Genomic DNA, 18,690 nt, shown 5'->3' on the forward strand with positions numbered 1-18,690 from the left:
CTTGCTGGCTCAGGACAAAAAGATGCTCGTGGCTCTTCCTATGAGTACGGGTTATTTTCACTGCGTTAGCAGGAAGAAACCCCATGAGTTTCGGCTGCGGGTTTTTGTGGCAGATTCATGGGATACGGTCTGAATCCGTTCCTGATTCCGAGTAGGAACTAAAGCAACCTTTGAAGATTTTAAAGTGCAATTTAAGGTAAGCTGCTTGACTCCAAGCAAGTTCCCTGTGATTGATCAACAAGGGTGTCTCTTCCTAAACTGGCCATGAACTCTGCTTTGGACCTAGTAATACCAGGGCTAATGAAAAGAAACATTTTAACTAACCCTTAACCATGGTGCTTAATATGTCCCTGACATGGTTTTAAGTGGCTTACCTTATTAGCTCCCTCCATCGTCATGACAGCTTTATGAGGTAGGGACTGCGGTTAGCTCCATTTTACCTAGGAGGGAACGAAGGCCAGGCTGATGGAATAACTTGTCCACAGCGGGAACGTGGAGCTGGGATGTGAACCGAGGCAGCCCGGCTCCAGACTCGGGCTTTGGGACATCTGAAGAAAGGATCCACGTCAGGGGCCCGATCTAATAAGACACTGCCTTTCCAGAACACTTCACGGTTTATGGTGTTTTTCTGCTTCATTTACTCACCATGACAACTCTGTGAGGGAGACATTCGTGTCCTTCTCATTTTGCCAGAGAAAGAAATTGAGGCCTAGAGGTGTCCGGGGACTTCCCTAGGATGGCGTGTGGCAGGTACATGCCAAAAAGGGACCTGGCCTGCTCCGTTGGTGGGAATAAGTCGGTGCAGCCACTGTGGAAAACAGTAGGAAGCTTCCTCAAAAAATTAAAAAATAGAACCCCCCCCCCCCCCATGATCCAGCAAACCCACTTCTGAGTAGCTAGTGGAAGGAAATGAAAGGCCATTGGAGAGATAGCTGCCCTCCTGCGGGCACGGCGGCGTCATTCACAGCAACCAGGATACGGAAACAACCTCAGGGCCTGTCATTGGATAAGTGATAAAGAACGTGTGTGCGCGCGCGCGCCCGTGTGTGTGCACACACACACAGGCACACAATGAAATATTATTAAACCATGAGAAAGGAAGAAATCCTGCCATCTGCAACAGCGTGAATGGACCTTGTGGACATTAGGCTAAGTGAGATTAGTCAGACAGGGAAGGTCAAATACTACTTGACAGCACTTGTATGTTGAACCTCAAAAAGCCAGACTCACGGAAGCTGACTAGAATGGTGGTTACCAGAGGCTGGTTGGGAGGGTGGCGTGGAACGGGGGAGGTGTTGGTCCAAGGGCACAAACTTGTAGCTGGAAGATGAGTAGGTTCTGGAGAGAGTAAGCCTGTTGCGATTATGGTCAACAGTAGTCAAGAATGTTGTATTATATACTTCAAGATTGCTACGAAGCTAGATCTTAAATGTTCTTACCACGAGAAAGAATTATAGAGGGTGATGGAGGTGTTAGCTAAGGCTGTGGGGGCAGGCCTCACAATATATGAATTTGCCAAGTCAACATGCTGTATACCTTAAGCTTACAGAATGTTAGAGGTCAACTCAATCTCAAAAACAAAACAGAAAAACGCCATGGGAGGAAACAGCCCAGGAAAGCTGTCTTGGAGCCGCCCTTGACTCTGTGTGCCTCTGTGTGGGTCCCTTTTCTATAATCAGGGCTGGTCAGCAGCTTGGTTTCGCCAAGGCCAAGGCTTGCTTCCTGCTTCTCCGCTTCGGCCGCTCTCTCAGCCCTTAGAGCCGTCAGCGCCAGGCCCTTCTGGCTGCCCTGCCTGCCCATTCCGCACAGCTGCTCTGAGTGGCTGAGCACAGCTGCACAGGAAGGGTCTGTAGAGTGTGGGGAGCATGGTAGAGCCAGAGCACAGAGTGGAGAGGTGATCAGAAGCCGCTGAGTTGGGGAGGAAGGAGGCAGGCAGGACACCTCTTAAGGACTGGAGGAGAGGTATTTGTCCTTTATCCTGTGTGCACCGGGGCCCCCGAAGGGCCTTGAGGAAGAGGATGGCTGGATTGGAGTGGGCCTTTAGGAGCTGGGTTTCGTCTCCGCGTGTCTGATGGCCCAGGGCCTCACCTGGCTGAGTTCCAACAGCTTGTCTTCCTAGTTGGCCTGTGGCTTCCTTCTGCAGCCTGTCACTGAGTGTCACTGTCTCTCGGGGGCTATAAGCTCTCAAAGGTCACTGGCTTTTGTAGGGCACTGGCTCCTGTGTTTAATTTGCTGGCTTGTGTCTGCAGAGCTCAGGCCCAGGCGTCCTGGCCTTCTTTGACCCTCCCCTGGCAATGTGAGGCAGGCATCATGGTGTTCGTAGTGGCTGGAATGTACAGACGAACCAGCTGGGCACCAAACATAGATTTCTTTTTTTTTTTTTTAAAGATTTTATTTATTTATTTGACAGAGAGAGATGACAAGCAGGCAGAGAGGCAGGCACAGAGAGAGGAGGAAGCAGGCTCCCTGCCGAGCAGAGAGCCCGATGCGGGGCTCGATCACAGGACTCTGAGATCATGACCTGAGCCGAAGGCAGTGGCTTAACCCACTGAGCCACCCAGGCACCCCCCAAACATAGATTTCTCCCTGGATGGCTTCTTTTCTCTGGAAAACTCTTACTGACCTTTCCAGATGCTTCCTCTCTTTGGGTGGCTGTTGGCTCCCTCACAGAATATGAGAGCCGCTGCCCCTAAACCCTGACAATACTTTATCTACCCTAGATTTCATTGTGTTAAGAGAGATTTGTCTTGTTTTCCCAGGCAGGCTCTGAGCACCACGAGGGAAGGGTCTGGTCTTGGTTACGTCTGCCCCCAGCTGAGTTCAGTACTTCACGGGGCACAGCCCTCCAAGACTAGGGATTGCCTTTTGACTGACTCCTGTGTATGTCGGCACTGGGTTATAGCAACGAACCTGCCCTGGGGGGGCTCACCTTGACCCTTGCATATGACCTCCATTTCCATGAATCTTTCCGAGGGACAGACTTCAAGCTAGCTGCCTTCTTCAGAGCTGGGGATATGTTCTATTATGTTTCAAGAAAAGGCCTTTGACAGCTTGAGAGGCAGAAGAGGCAGAAGTGCTCTTTTTCAGAACAAGGGCTATTTGCCTTGTATCCTCCAAACACAGTTCTCTGATGCTGGTTGGTTGTAGGTGTTTGTTACACGGGTAGAATGGAGTTGTTGGAACACGAATGGACTCCGGCTAAGAGCTGACTCCAGAAGGAAGGGGGGGACCTGCCTGGGCCCACGCGGTCACCAGTCATGCACAGTTAGCACACGTCCAGCTCCCAGAGTTCTCTACAAAAAGAATTAGATATCAGAGGCAGATAGGAGCCGGATGAGATGCAATCAGACTACAAAAGAATTGGTTTTAATGCTAGCCCTCGCCTCCAACAGGTTGTGTTCCTTCTTTTGGCATTTCCCCTGTTTGAGTTTCAGAAGCAGCACACAGATGGCTTTCCAAGGCCACTTGGCTGAGACCAGGCCCTGCCTTGGGAAACACAGAACACTGCAACGTTGGAGAGAGGGGCATCTGGAGTTCGTGGTCTGCAAATGACCAAGCTACCAGAGGAGCCTCTCTCTCCAGCACGGTCACCCAACAGCGGTCAAGGTCACCGCAAACCCGAGAAAGGGCACCAGAACCAGGGCACCAGGGTTTCCAACACCTCAGCTTGTGAGAGCAGGAAGGGGGGCTCCTGGCTTGGCTTGGCCACTGACCCAGCTGGGCAGGTTACTGTCCTTCCTCGGGCCTCAGATTCAACGTAAGCAACATGAGGAGGCAGGACTGGAGGGTCTTAATGCTTTTTGTAGGAAGGAGAAGGGGCTCTGGTGTTAGGCGCACCAGGTTTTCAAAGGAAGGGAGCATGAGAGGTAGGGTGCAGGTGGTGGGGAGGGGCTGCCGGGGTTTTAGAACCAACCGGGGTTCCAACCCTGGCCCTGCCCCTTGTTAGCTGTTTATTTGGGGGCAAGTTATGTCACCTTCTGGATGCTGGGTTTCTGATGTAGAAATAGTGATGGGCCCTCCACCCTGGGTGGTGGGGGGAATCACCTGTAATGAGATATTGCAGGGAAAGCATGGAATAAAGGGCTTAGCGTGGAGAAAGCCGACAGTCAATGTGGGGGATGGCAGTAGTATTTAGAGATGCTGACCACCTTGACAGGTGTCCTTGAGGCTGGCCGGTGGCCACGTGGTCTGAGCAGCTGCTCTAAGCAGGGCGCCCCCAGAAAGAAACCCATATAGAGCTGTATATTTCCATCCAAAGATTTCTCGCTCATTCTGGACCGGGGCTGCAGGAACAGGCCGGCGAACCTAACCTGTCACGAGTGTCCTGCCTCCACGGCAACAGACAAACCCAGGGCTGTTGGCCAGAGCTGGGCCTGTCTGGCCATTCCTGGGCTCTGAGCCTCCATGTAGCCCATGGGGGGTGAATCCAGGTGAATCGTGGGACTCTGGGTGAGTCCTGGGGCTCTGGGCCCTGTCCTGGCTTGCTGGATGTATGGCCTGGGCTGTGGGTCCAGGTGAACATGCTCTCCACCCCTTTCCAGTGCGCAGGTCCAAGGCTGCGGATGAGGAGAGGAGCCGCGGAGCTCAGCACGCCAGGGACGAGTACCGGCGGCACTCACTCCGCGCCATCCAGAAGGGCATGGTCGCTGGTCTCAGCTCCATGTTCCGAGAGCTCGGCCAGAGCCAGGAGCAGGAGGCCAGACTCTACCACCACCTGCCAGGGCCTGGGCCTCCGCCTCCCCTTGCCATACCTGTCAGGTGGGTCTTGACAAATAGAGCTTGGCTGGGGGCTCCAGTCCCTATTCTGCTCCAACAGCTGTGAATGTTGGAGCTAGTCATTTCCCCTCTGTGGGTCTCAGTGTTCAAATCTGTGTAATGGGGCCAGAGGGAGGTAGCGAGGAGTCTGGCTGGAGATTTCTAATAGGCCCAGAGTTCTGGGAGTCTTAACATTTTGGGGCCTAGGATTCCTTTGAGAACCTAAAGAAAGCTCTGTACCCTCTTCCCTCCAAGCTGTCATATGAAAATACCCATAAATCTTTGCACATCATCTCAAGCTCTTAAAGGCCCATAAACCCCAAGAACTTGTAATATAAGACCTCAAATGGGTTAAATATGGCCCACCTGCTTGAAAACCAGGGCTGGCTGCTCTTTCCAACCACAGGTAGTGCTGGTGCATGTCTGGTTCTGGTCACAGGCTTGTAGATGAGCGTGGTTGAGTCCTGAGGGTCCTTACACACACTGGGGCCTCCAGAATGGTTTGGCAAGGACACGTAGGTGACTGCCCATCATTCCGGAACCCCAGGGTCAAGAGGTTGCCTGTGGCCTCTCCAGTTTCCACTTGTGCCCACCTTAGGCCAGCCCCGAGGCTGGTCCCCCACACGTCCATCCTTGCAGAGCAACTACTGCTGCATGAGGGTGGGTGGTAGTGCCTGCTGGGTCCCAGACCACGGTTAATCCGCATGAGGGTCTGTTCTGAGTTCTGCTTTAATTGGGATTTAGGATATTAATAACCCCCCTTCGCCGTCTCCCTGAGGGCTAGGGAGGGCTGATCATGCCTGCATTTCTTCCTTCCTTTCTGAGCCTCCATGTAGCCCATGGGGGGTGAATCCAGGTGAATCGTGGGACCCTGCCCAGTCCTTCCTTCCTTCTCATTTATTCAATTCACAAACCAGGAAGTTTAAAAAGAAATATGGAAAATAGCTGCCTCCCATTCCTGCCTCTACCTTCTTGGATCTCCCTGGCCCCATAGGGGAGCCCTGTTCTCAGTGTACGTGTGCCCCCCAACCCCAGTTCCTTTGTGTAGTTGGTGACATGAAAAGTCCTAGCTCCCTCTGTTTTTCCCAGAGAAGTCTGCATGTTTTACACATGGCTCAGTGTCTTGACTTTTATTTCCATTTAACTGTATTTTGGAGGTCTTTTCATGTCAGTGCTTAGCTTTCATTTATTGTTATTTTCCATTTTTTTTTTTAAGATTTTCTTTTTAAGTAATGTCTACACCCGATGTGGGGCTCGAACTCACGGTCTAGAGATCAGGCGTCCCATGCTCCACTGACTGAGCCAGCCAGTCACCCTGGTTATTTTCTTTCTTTCTTTCTTTTTTCCTTCCTTCCTTCCTTTCTTTTCTTTTCTTTTTTTTTTTTTTTTTTTTTTTGACAGTTGCATTGTATTCCACTCCACAGATGTGCTAGAAGTCATTTATTAACAACTCTGATAACGGGCATTGGAGTTGTTTGAAATCTTTGGTTATGACCACAGTGCCCTTAATGAATAACATTGTAGATGTTCATTTTACACATGGGCTGCCCCGGGTGGGAGGCGGACGGGCCAGCCTCTCTGGGTGTCTGGGTCTGCTGCTCCTGATATACGAGGGTCACCAGGGCATGAAGTAATTCATGGATGCTGGTGTTCGTGCCCTGCAAATTCTAGAGGGAAAAAGTGTCTTTTCTATCCCTCAAACACCTCCTCCTATCCTCTTTTATTTCCAACCTGTGTGGCTTTTTTGGAAGCAAACAATAACAATGTTCTTTTGGGGAAAGTAATAATAGCTGGTGCATTAGTACCGGCAAAGTGCCTTCATGCACCTCGACTCATTGAATTCTCTCCACAGGCATGAGTGTGGTTATCGTGCTGATTCGTTCTCATAGTGGCTCTCCCTCCCCTCTCCTCCCCTCCCCCTTTCTCTTCCTCCCCCCCAACTCCCTCCTTAACTCTCCACACTTCATCTCTTTTCTCAGCAGGACCTGGGAGCGCCCACTGAGACCTGTCTCCAGAGAAGTCATAGTCCGCTGGTTTAAGGAGGAGCAGCTGCCTCGCCGAGCCGGCTTTGAGAGGAACACCAAATCCATCGCCCCCTGGTTCCACGGTAGGATAGCTTTTCGGGCCCCTGGGGCAGACACCACCCGTCTGCCTCCTTCTGGGGTTGGGAGGAGGTCCTGAGGGACCACTGTCATCGGGGTGAGTGGAGAACTTAGGATTTTGCCACTTTCGCGCTGCCCCCACAAAGACTGGCCAGCCTCCCAGAGTTAAGAATCAGCTCTCCTGGTCACCTGGGAGAGAGTGACATGGAGGTTGGTCATAGGCTATCCTCTGTTTGCTCGTTGAGTGTACTGAATTCAAGGTACAGATTTTGATTTCCGCAGGGCATGAGCCAAAATGCCGAGTGGCATCCATTAAGGCCTTAGGGAAAAAGGCAGACATCTCGGAGCAGGAGCCCCGGGGGAGACTGGATATGGCTGGGGATTCTGAATGTGCGTTCATTCCCCTCTCTGTGCTGGGGAAGGATGACCACGATCTTGCCCACTGCTCCCTCTCACAGCCTCCTTGGCCATCAAGGGCTCCTCAGAGGCGTCTTCTTTATACTCACCAGATGGGGAGCTTTCCCTGCACCAGGAGCTCCTGGTGGGCAGGGCCCACATCCTGTGGTCTGAGCCTGCATCCCAGATCCTGACCATAGGTGGGCACACAGCAGGCTCGGCACAAACACTTGTGGATTCGATGACAGAAGAGCTGAATGAAGTGGTCGGAGTCACCCAAGCATAGAACAGGGAGTTGGGAGGCTCCCTGGAAATGTCTAACTCCTCATTTTCCAGATAAGGAAACAGGTCCGGATTGGGAGAAAGTTTTCATCATATCACCAATAGCCTTATAAAGTCAAGTTCAAGAATGTATCTCAAGCTCATGATCCCAGTCCAGTGATCTGAACCTAGAGAGGTCTCGAACCAGGCAACAGGATTGTGATTTCAGCAGAGACTTGCTACAGTGAGATAGGAGTCGTTATTGGCCGTCAGCCTCTTCTGTACCAGGTAGCTGTTGAGACATAACAAGTTACCCCAAAACACAAGAGCTGAAAGCAAATAAGCATTTATTGTTTATTCATAATTTTTTGAGTCAACTAGGTAGTTGTTCTGGTATGAACCAGGCTCATATGAGCTGAGCTTTCTCATGTGTCCCCGCACAGTGGGTTGGTCTCCTGGGTGCTGGCTTATCCACAATAGACTTGCCTGAGACATTTCCTCTCTGCTCAGAAGGTCTCTTGTTCTCCAGCAGCCTGGCCAGACTGCTGGGTTTCTCTGGATAAGTTGCGTGCTGGCCTTGCTCCTAGAGTCTTCCCTCCCTATATGAGCTGAGCCCAGGTTTGTCTGAGGACTCCCCTGGGCAGAATGGATCTTTTCTGTTGTAATTAACGTCATCAGACCCTGACCTGCCTTTGCTTCACTTTTGCCTGCCTCCTGGGAGCTCGGCCAGCCTCCACCTTGGCCTGTGTCTCCCAGGAAGCTCCTTGCTTCCTGGCCAGCCTCCATGTGTTCTCAATTCCATCCGGATGGAGAGCTGCCCTCCGTGTCATGACGGGCCCTCTAGACTGTGCCTTTCTTACAGGCTAATGGGGAGGCCCTCACCGGCAAGTTGTGGGCATGGCTCCAGCTCCAGAAAAGGCATGCAGACATCATACAGGGGTAAGCAAGGCCACATGCACCTTCATCCCCATCTGCAGGAGCCTGAAGCGTTTGTGAGCTATGGAGTGTAGGTGGTAGCTGTACTGTAGGTGGGAGGACTGAAATGTAGCATTGTTCAGGGACTGTCCAAGGTCATAAAGGTCACAGAGACACTACCCAGCTCATGCAGGTATGTCTTCACTGGTCTGCCTGTTTCACTCTGGCTCCTCTACAGTATATCCTTCACACAGCATCCTGAGACTATTTTAAATATAAACCAGATCCTGCCAGTCCCTTGCTTAATACCTTTATATTTACGATGAATTTCAAACTCTACGCTGGGACCTGTAAGGCCCTAGATGATGGGTCCTGCTTCCTGTTCCACCCTCATACCACAATTCTCCTCTTGCTTCCACAGCTCTGGCTTTTTTCCTCTTCTTCAAACAAGCCATTTTCTTTTCTACCCTGGGCCCTTTGCACTTGCTTTTGATCTGCTTGGTATTGCTCTTTTCCTAGCTTTTTGCATGGACGATGCATTCTTATTTCTCCTCAAATATCCCTTCCCAGAGAGCCCTTTCCTGAATCCTTACCTGAAGCAGCCTTTCTTTGCCAGTTTCTCTCAACTCACTATGCTCATCTCTTTAAGAGTGCTCACCCAGTTGATACTTATCTTGTTATTTGCTTTTGTTTGTTCTCCTACCTGAATGTAAGCCTGTGAAACTAAGGACATTGTTCATTTTCTCTGAATGCTTAAAGAATGGATGACGGTGGGAAGGAAGTACCGGGTTAGATCCAGTCTTCCCAGTCCCAAGGAATAGCCATCGCTTCTCCACACTGGACCCTGGTAGGTCTGGTAGGTGTGTGGGTCTCCTGAGGGTCTGATGAGTGAGGTTAAGGGGGAGCTGTCCGCTTATGACCTTCCTCCTCCCTTGCCTCACCTTCTCCAGGCCTCCACATATCCTACAGGATGGAGAGGTTCCTTAAGGCCAGAAAGAAAGGAGTCAACGTTCATGGGTTACTGAGCCACACAACCACAAAACCCACCCTGGGGGATTCCTTGCTTCTCACTTCTGTCCCAGTTACATGGCTTCCTTTGAATTGCTGCTTTCCTTTTCGTTCATCCATTAGAAGCAGGGAAAAACATTAGTGGCGTCTCAGGCGCCTGCGCAGTGAGGCTCTGAAGCTCTGTGGGGTGGAAGCCCCGGGGGCTCCGAGGTGCTTGCGGCACCAGCGGCGAAGGCACGACAGAGCTGCTCAAATTCATCTCTAGCTTTCTTTTCTATCCTGATGAAAAAAAAAATGTAATTTTTATATTGTCACAGAACAAACAGAACCATGATTTAAGTCTCATAATTTATGTAACTGATTTCATGTTCTCTTGACAGTTCTATCATAAAACATGCGGGAAAGCTGCTAATACACAGACTGGAGCTATTTAGTTACAAAGTTTTTATTGATCTGTGACAGAATGAAAGAAAAAAGGTTGATGGACGGTGGGTGGACAACCTTCTTCGCTTGGAAAGGACTGTTGTATTCTAAGATGATATCCTTTCCTCAACTGTAGTGTGAAAATGTTCTATCTTTTATGAATTGGTGGTGATAGTAAGCGGTAGTTATTTTTATGTATTGCCTTGGCTGGGAAAAGCAAAAAGCTAGCCGCCCCGTGTTGGTTTCTAAACTCTTGAGAGTAACTTTGCTTCATACCGAAAACCCCAAATTCTGGAAGGACTGGTACAGTGCAGCCTCTCCCCCTGGGGGGGCATTCCCTGATGGCATCCTTGAATGCTCCCCCAACCCCACCCCACCAAGTCTTTCCAGAGACAGAGCTACTGCCCACACTGGCCACAGGCAGCCTGCACCCTTTTAACTGTGAGGGTGTCTTTGCCAAGGTTGGCTGGGGGCTCTGTTCTCAACAGCTCTTGGTTGGACCTGTCAGCAGGGGCGGCTGTGTTCCCCAAATCTCCCATGCCACCACCACCCACCCCCGCCGGCCCCCAGGACCAGCAGGCTAGCCCAGGCATGCTCTTCCCAGGGATCAGAGAGCCAGTGACATCCTAGGCTTTTGAATATAGTCTTTGAAGCAGGACACTGTCAACTTTCACCTCAGAATATTGGCCACAATATGTCACAGAGTTTGAGGGTGGGAAAGAATATTCTGCTCCTTTTCTGTGAGGAACTGTGAAGCTGTGTGTTGAAGGGTGTGAAGACAAGGAGGGAAGGAGAATTTGAGCTGATAATGTAATCGATTACAACCCCAATATACATCTTTTCTTTCCTGGGTAAAACATTCCTTGTTATTTTGGCTGGATTTTAAACATTTAAAAAATATATTTTATTTATTTATTTGAGAGAGAGAGAGAGAGAGAGAGACAGCACACACGAGAGAGGGGAGGGGAGGGGCAAGGGGAGAGGGAGAGAATCTCAAGCAGACCCCACACAGAGAATGGAGCCCGATGTGGGGCTCGATCTCATGAAGCTGAGATCATGACCTGAGCCGACATCAAGAGTTGTGTGCTTAACCAGCTGAGTCACCCAGGCACCCCATTATAGCTGGGTTTTAGGTGGAGGTTAAAAGTGACCACTGTGGGGGCACCTGGGTGGCTCAGTCATTAAGCATCTGCCTTCGTCAGGTCGTGATCCTAGGGTCCTGAGATCGATACCAGCATGGGATTTCCTACTCAGTGGGGAGACTGCTTCTCCCTCTCCCTCTACTGGCCTGCTTGTTAGCTCTCTCTCTCTTTCTTGCTCTCTCTCCCTCTCTCTGCCAAATAAATAAATATATCTTTAAAAAAATGACCACTGTGACTCCTACCTAGTTCCTTCCCTTCCCTCAAACACATTTGGATGCGTTGTATGCTCCAAAGGGTAATGTGGATGAGGGATCTGAAGACATGGGACCCACTCTAGAACCTAGCAGCTCTGTGACCTTGGTGTGTCCTTTAAATCCACATCTATGAAATTGGGATTTTAACATCAATTTCATAGGACTTATGAAGATCAAGCCAGCAAGTGTGCTTTGTCCACCCTAATGAGCCATGTTGGTGTGAGGGCTGATGTCTCTTGGAGTCTGAGGTGGGCCACCAGAGACCCTGCCCACTCTGGGAAGTAGAGTGCCAGGATGGAGAGGAGGGGAAGGAGAACTTGTTTCCTGCTGGGACCAAGGAGTTCTCTAGTCTCCTCTGTTAAAAAGAGGAAGTGGTAAAGTTATTCCTCCTTTTGTCTTTGTTCATTGTCATGTTCTAGGGGTTATAAGAGAGCCTTCTTGTGCTGCAAAAATACTCCTGAGAAAAGCTAGTACATAGGAGCTTGGCTTTGGGGGGAAAAATCTATTTTTGGACTTCAACATGTATCTAAAATTATTAAGAGCATCCTCTGTCTGAACATTGGCTCAGTCGGACCCCATTTCTCTTCCTGTGCTTTGCTTGTAGAAAAACAGTCACAATGTGATCCATGGTTTATTGTTTTGGCAATGACCCACTAGCTGACTCACAGCTTGCCCTTGAGGCTTGGTGGGGAATGGTGCTAGGCAGTGGCTGATATAGCTGGTGTTGATAAGCTCTTCCCACAGGTCCCTGTTCAGGTCCTGGGAGTGGATCTTGAAGATGGCCTCACCTGCATTCAAGTGGGGTTTTATCGTATAAGGACAAAGTGGGGGCATCCCCGGGGAGGAGGTACTCCCCACCAATCTAGACAGCGTAGTCTGCAGGGAGCTCAACAGTAGGGGGTGCATGCAAAGCTTTCCATGCAAAGCTTGAGCTCCCAGTCGTAATGGTCACTGCTTCTTACCTTTCCACACTGTGACTTCAGAGCATAATTAGAAGACAGGAATGTTGAAGGTCCTAGTGCTTCGAGGTTCAAGAATGGGCCCCAACCTTCAGCCTTCTTGTTCACCTTGCTCTTGATCACAACACATCTCAACATGTTTGAGGGAAGGGAAGGAAACAGGGGTCATTGTGGTCATTTTTAGTGACTACCCGGGGAATGTTTGTCTTGGAAAAGTCTTGGTGTGGGATGGACGGGAACGCAGAGCCACCACTTCTCCATCTCTGAGGTTCTGTCTTGAGAAGAGGAGATTACTGGAGAGGACAGAACCAGAGCTGGGGGCTAGGACTTACAAAGAGAGACATTTCACTTCAAGAGAAGAAAGCTTTTTGGTGGCTACAGCTAATTATTGGGCAGTGTGGATGTCTAGAGGGCTCACTGCATGGGGGGGAATGGGGACCTTTAAGCTTTCTTTTCTTGGCACCCAGGATACAGTGTGATTCTGAGCGTATATTCTGCTGACATCACTCCAGGACCACGGTCTCTGCTCCTCCAGAACCTCTAGAGTCTTCTCTGGTGCTCTGGTGCTTTGAAAACTATGTCCAGGGCACGGGGCTGGCCACGAGGGGGTGCCTGGGAGTCTGCGGGCTGAGAAGGAAAGGTGTTCTTTCCTGATGACTGTGGGCTTCTTCACCTTGCTCATTTCTCTGTTGTTGGTGGTGTTTCTGCTGTAGAAGCTGAGGTACCGGCAGTGGGGACCCCCTGTGGATGGCCCTTCTGGGAGTCCTGCAGGTGAAAGGCAGACTCACCGGGCTGTCCTGCAGGGAGGCAGCTCCTTGTGGAGTGGGAAGGATGGTGTCCAGAAGTAGAGGCTGGGTGGGACTGGAGTCTAGACTCAGCTCCTCCAGCTGCGTGCTCTGGGAGGCCCCCCTCTTCTCTGAGCTGCACAGAGCAAGGGGCTTGGGCTGCACAGAGCAAGGTGCTGATCGTAGGCAGTCGTCCTGGCATGACGTTGCTGTGTAGTCTTGTGTGTTTGGGTGGTGGTGTAGACGTACAGGCTGGCTTGATGGGCATCCCCTCACGGGAAGTCTCAACTGCTCCTGACCCAGTCATGGTTCGCTTTTTACAGGCGACCATCCTGAGGCCCAGAGGGCTTGAGAAACCAAACCCTGTCACCCAGCCGTAAGCATAGCAGCAGGAACGAGATGCAGGACTTCTGGATCCTGGCCTTTTCTACTTCATTTGGTGGTTCCTTGAATATACTCCTACCCAGGGAGGGAGAATGGGGGACAGACGTCTTCCCTCTGGATTCACTGTCCCTTACTGTATATTCATTTGAACCTGTTCTTCTTCTTCTTCTTCTTTTTTTTTTTTTTTAAGATATTATTTATTTGAGGGGCACCTTGGTGGCTCAGTAGGTTAAGCCTCTGCCTTCAGCTCAGGTCATGGTCTCGGGGTCCTGGAATCAAGCCCCGCATTGGGCTCTCTGCTCAGCAGGGAGCCTGCTTCCCCCTCTCTCTGCCTGCCTCTCTGCCTACTTGTGATCTCTCTGTGTCAAATAAATAAATAAAATCTTTAAAAAAAAGATATTATTTATTTGAGAGATGGAGCGAATGAGAGGGAGAGGGAGAGAGAGAATCTAAAGCAGACTCTGCACTGAGCACAGCCTGAAGCAGAGCTTGACCCCTACAACTGTGAGATCAAACCAGGAGTCGGATGCTTAACCGACTGAGCCACCCAGGTGCCCCTCAGTTGAACCTCTTTTAGATTCAGTCTGAATTCTTCATTTTAAATCTCACCCTTGCTCATTCTGTGACCTTGTGGAGTGGAGCTGCCACTGGTCTCATGGCCCAGCTAGAGGGGAAATCTGGGAATACCTAGTTTGGCCTTTGGGATTACTCTCAGAAGCTAGCATTTCTGGGATCTAGATGGAGAGAGTGAGCCAGCTTGGGGCCCATCCTTGGTGTCCAAGATCAGCAGGAGGACAGGGAACCGTGGTGAGGCTTTGGAAACTGTTGCAAGGTGGCAGCCAGCATGGAGGACCCCGGGCAACAAGGACTCAGGCACTAAATCCATGCTAAGCAAGGAAGAGCTGCGGAGAAAGTAGTCATACCCACTTTGCAGTTGGGTTGTGAGGATTAAGTGCATAATATCTATAAAGTGGCCAGAACATTCCAGACATACAATAAATGCTTCCATTTATCATATGGAATAAATAAACATGGTAGCCTTTGGAGATGCATGTCAGGATTTGAATATGTACATGGTGGCCTCCCACCCAGAGGCTAGGCCACTGCTGTCACTTGGAAGTAAAGGAAAAGGTGACATCAAATGATTGCATAAAAGAAAGATGATACTTATTTAACCTTATTTAAAAAGCACAAGTCTGAATTTTCTTACATCATGCCTACGATCCCCATATTGAAATGTGTTTTGAAAGCTTTGAGGGTGATACAGGGTCATTGGGAAGGATGACTGGCATGTTTCAGACCCATCATGACACGTCAGATTGCCGAGTTCCCTCTCCCGAGCACAGTGTGGAGTGGAAATTTTCCACCAACTCGGATCCCAAATGCAAAAATTTCTAAAGAGAAGAAAAAGTAGGTCAGTTGACCTACTTTCCTCTTAAGTTCTTGCTTAAGCTGTTCCAGCTAAGAAATAAAGGAATCTTTTCTCTCCTTTAAAAAAAAAGTTGTGCACTGGCTGTAAAGTCTCAAAAAAGGATTACAAAAGAACAGCCACATTATTTTTTGCTTCAGGAAAGCATAGATCGTAATGGTGTTTTCAAGATCTTAACTCTTTCCTTTCGGCTGTCTGTAGCTCTGTGCTTCTGATTTCAGTCTGTTGTGCCTTATCCACCTAGCACTTTTGTTTCGGTTGTTTGCTGAGATCTTTGTCTTCTGATCCACACACATGGGGGCATGAGAAGGGCTTGGGCCTTCTAGCTGAATTTGAGAGAAGTGAAATTTCCTTTCCTGTTAGATTAAAAAGAAAAACAGAGTAACCGCAAACCGTGATGTCTACTGATGTAATTGATTTAATACTCTTCTGACATCCCCATTGTATTTCTGGTGGTGACAAAAGATCCTTCCTATCTTCCTAACTCTGGGAGGTTTCTATCATAGGTTCGAGCCTTCTTCAAATCCAGCAAGCTATTTTGGGGTTTTCTTTGCTCCAGGCTCTGTAGTCTAGTTTCCCACCTGTTCCCAGCCCCAAGCCCATCCCAGCCCTGGTACCCAAGTGCCCCAGCTCCTGCCAGAGCCATTGGCCTTCCAGTTTCCTGAGGGCAGGCACAGGGCTGAGCGGGAACATATGGTGGGGGGTCGGGCGGGGCACAGCTGCTGTGCTCAGACTACTAACATCCCCCAACCTGTGAGAGGCCTCAAGGTCAGGACATGGAGCACAAGGTAAAAATCACAAGGGCTGTCTTTGGCACAGTCTGATGAACTTTTCGGCGGTCATTTGTCCTGAGATGGAATAAGTTACCTCCAGGAGTCCTGAGCTACTGCTGGGGTTTGTAAACAGAAGCCAGACAGCCCTTCAGTCAAAACAGTGAGAGCGTGCATGGTCCCATTTGATGGCGATTAGGTCAGACTGTGTGACTCTTCTCCCCTCACCTTCCCCACGTGGGCTGTTCTCTCTCGGCTTATCTGAGAAACCAATATGGTGGCTTCGACATTTGCTAGAGAATAAAGTCTAGTCACTATAGTAGTTGAGAAGCCTTTCTGGAAATGAAGACTCATTAATATTTATGCGTAATTATTAACAGTTTATCAGACTCAAATTACCTTCTGCTCCGTAATTAAGTTCTTTATAGATTTACTTGCCAGAGCATTTGCTTACAGGTTTCATTTCAAACAATGATGCCACTGTTGGGTGTTGTGATTCACGCTGCGTCTCACCAGCCCTCAGAGGTGCACAGGGCAGGTGGGTGTCGGCTCCCCATGGGACAGTCTAGAAATGCTTCCCAGAGGGGAACAACATGGCTTTCATATGTAATTAATGTAGTGTCCTCCTGTAATTGGCCCCAATACACCGCCCCCTGCAGGCAGTGGGGCGTTACCAACATTGGTGCAGTCAAGTTGCAAGCTTCTGCCTACAAAGAAAGTGGAATTCCTTTACTTTTCTATATTTCTCCCTGTCACGAAGTTACCACCTCCACTCCCCTTTTTCCTTTCTGGTAGTAGGGGAAAAAAATAAACTCTAGACCATTTTCTTTAACTTCGTCCTATTCAGTGGAGTCGTCTTTTTCGGGAAACTGGGTCTTTAGGATTTTCTCCCCTTTCTGCTTCTCTCCAAGAGGGCATTGAAGAATTTGGGGCTTCTCTCCAGGGTGAGGAGGCTGTTGGGGACAGGGCTGCCATACAGATGTTCAGCCTTTGTCTTGCATGAGATTAGGTGGCTGAGGGAAAAAAGAGAGGCTATCCCTGGGTCTCTGCTGCCAAGCTCTGTACCGTGTATGGGGCTGCGTCCATCTGGAGGTTCACGGAAGCACCGCCTGGATCACTGACATCCCTGGAAAGGGGGCACTTAACCTTGTACTGGCCCTCAGGGGTGCAGTGTTTGCTCTCCATGGGATGTGGCTGGTCGACCTCCCCTGTGGGGTCATGCTGGCTTTTGTTTTAACAGATAATTTATGAAATTTTTACTTGGTGTTGGCTATGCCAAGGAAACATTTCCATGACTCCTCCTCCTACTGTCTGGAAGAGGTAGAAATACGGGTAGTTAGGGTGGGACACAGTGTTTATAGTAGGCCAGACACTTGCTCACATTTAGTGACTTATTTAATCCTTACATCATTGCTGTGTGCTTCCTGTTACCATTAGCCCCATTTCACAGACAAGTAAGCTGAGGTACAGAGAATTGAGGCCACTTTCCTGAGGCTCACTGTTAATAATTGGGGGCTGTGGGGCTTAAACTCTGGCAGTCCAGTGGACTCTAGAGTCCACACTTCCATCTGTAATGCAGAATAGCTTTGTCGCCATCTCACAGGTGAGGGTCTATGTTATGTAACTGCTCTCGGGGGCATCTGGGACTCAGGGGCGTAAAACTGGGAATTGTCAGTGTTGGGAATTGTCGAATTACTTGGGCAGGGGCATGAGGAGGCAGGCTCCCCATGTAAGGCATTTCTGTAATTAACTTATTGATGATTAATTTTAAGCTTCTGTTGTGTTAGACACTGGGCTAAGTATAGGACATTTGGTGGTGAGTTCAAATGACAGCTTCCCTGCCCTCATGGAACTCATATTCATTTACAAATAACAGAAAAAAAACCCCTGCTATAATCAAGAAGAGAATTTATTTTTTCATATGACTGAAAAATCCAAAGGTCGGGCTGCCTTCAGGCTTTGCTTGATCTCAGCTCTGTTGCTCTACATGTTGATTTCATGCCTAAGCGATGTATCAGCTTGTGGTTGCCATGTCCCTTTTTGCTTAGGTTGAAGTCCAGCAGACAGAGGACATGCTTTTTTCTCAACACTCCCAATCCTACTAGTCCCTACTAGTTGTTTGCTGGGTCTGTTTGGGTCATGTGCTCACTTCTGAACCAGTCACTCTGGCCAGAACCATAAGACCTCTCTGATTGGCCAGGCGTGAGTCACATGACCATCCATGGGGCAGAACAGAATCCGTCCCATTGTATCAGCATAGACGTGAAAGGTGTGGCTTTCCAAAAGAAAGTCGGCATTCCCTTGGCAGGAGGAGGGCAACTGGTCTGGAGAGGGCAAGACCAAGGGATGTCTACCACAGAGAGGACAAAACCCGTCCTTTGTCCTAGTGAAACTGTCAGTCCAGTCAGCAAGGTAGGCCTGAAGCGAACAATCAGCTTATACTTTAAGTTGAAACTGGGGCTATGCAGGATCCTTGGGTAGCCAGTTTCAGAAGTCGTTCTGCTACATGGTTGCAATCCTCTGCACCAACTGTGGTGCTAGTGATTTGAACCAGGCATGTCAGCTTGGAGCAGGCGGTCGTGGGCATGGGATATTGCCCCTGGTGCATGGCTAGATCTGGAATCTAGAATCTTGTCCAGTGAAGCCCTTGTCTCAGCAGTTAGCCATGGTTAAATTTCATTTGGAGTTATAAAAAATGAAGGCATGTGGACTTATTCATCACAATCTCTGTGGCTTTAGGTTGCTTTAAGAAACCGTTGAGAATGAAGAGCTTAATAATTCCAGCCTCTTTAATGATATCGTCTGGAAAGTATGGCAGTAAGAAAGGAAAGTCACAAAAATGAATGAGAAATAGCTAACCGGTTGATGGGGGAGTTGTTGGCCGGTGAGGCGTAGCTACCGTGAGAGCTGCAAGAAATATGCCCATCGATGAATTGAGACTCATAAAAAGTAAAACGTCGTGTCTGGCCCTCCTGCGTTTCGCTCTTTTCAGAGAGAAACCCTAACAGAGAAATAAAAGGAGCTCGTTTGGTTACTCAGGTTAATTTCCGAGCCATTGATTTAAGGGATTGGTCTGGTGGTGGAAGAGAGGCTGGGAACCGAATCCA

At 49.4% G+C, this 18,690-nt stretch overlaps 1 protein-coding gene across 2 annotated transcripts in view; it reads left to right on the top strand.

Moving 5' to 3' along the window:
* Positions 1 to 18,690, top strand: part of SH2D4B (SH2 domain containing 4B) — an 82,130-nt gene that overhangs the window by 48,522 nt on the left and 14,918 nt on the right. The window contains exons 6-7 of one of the 2 annotated variants that reach the window (XM_059395852.1): positions 4,542 to 4,758; positions 6,735 to 6,862. In XM_059395852.1, the coding sequence (XP_059251835.1) occupies positions 4,542 to 4,758; positions 6,735 to 6,862 (345 nt within the window). The remainder of the gene's footprint in view (positions 1 to 4,541; positions 4,759 to 6,734; positions 6,863 to 18,690) is intronic. The other variant, XM_059395853.1, reaches the window with a different exon arrangement.

Source organism: Mustela nigripes, chromosome 4, assembly GCF_022355385.1.
Source record: "Mustela nigripes isolate SB6536 chromosome 4, MUSNIG.SB6536, whole genome shotgun sequence".
NCBI lineage: Eukaryota > Metazoa > Chordata > Mammalia > Carnivora > Mustelidae > Mustela > Mustela nigripes.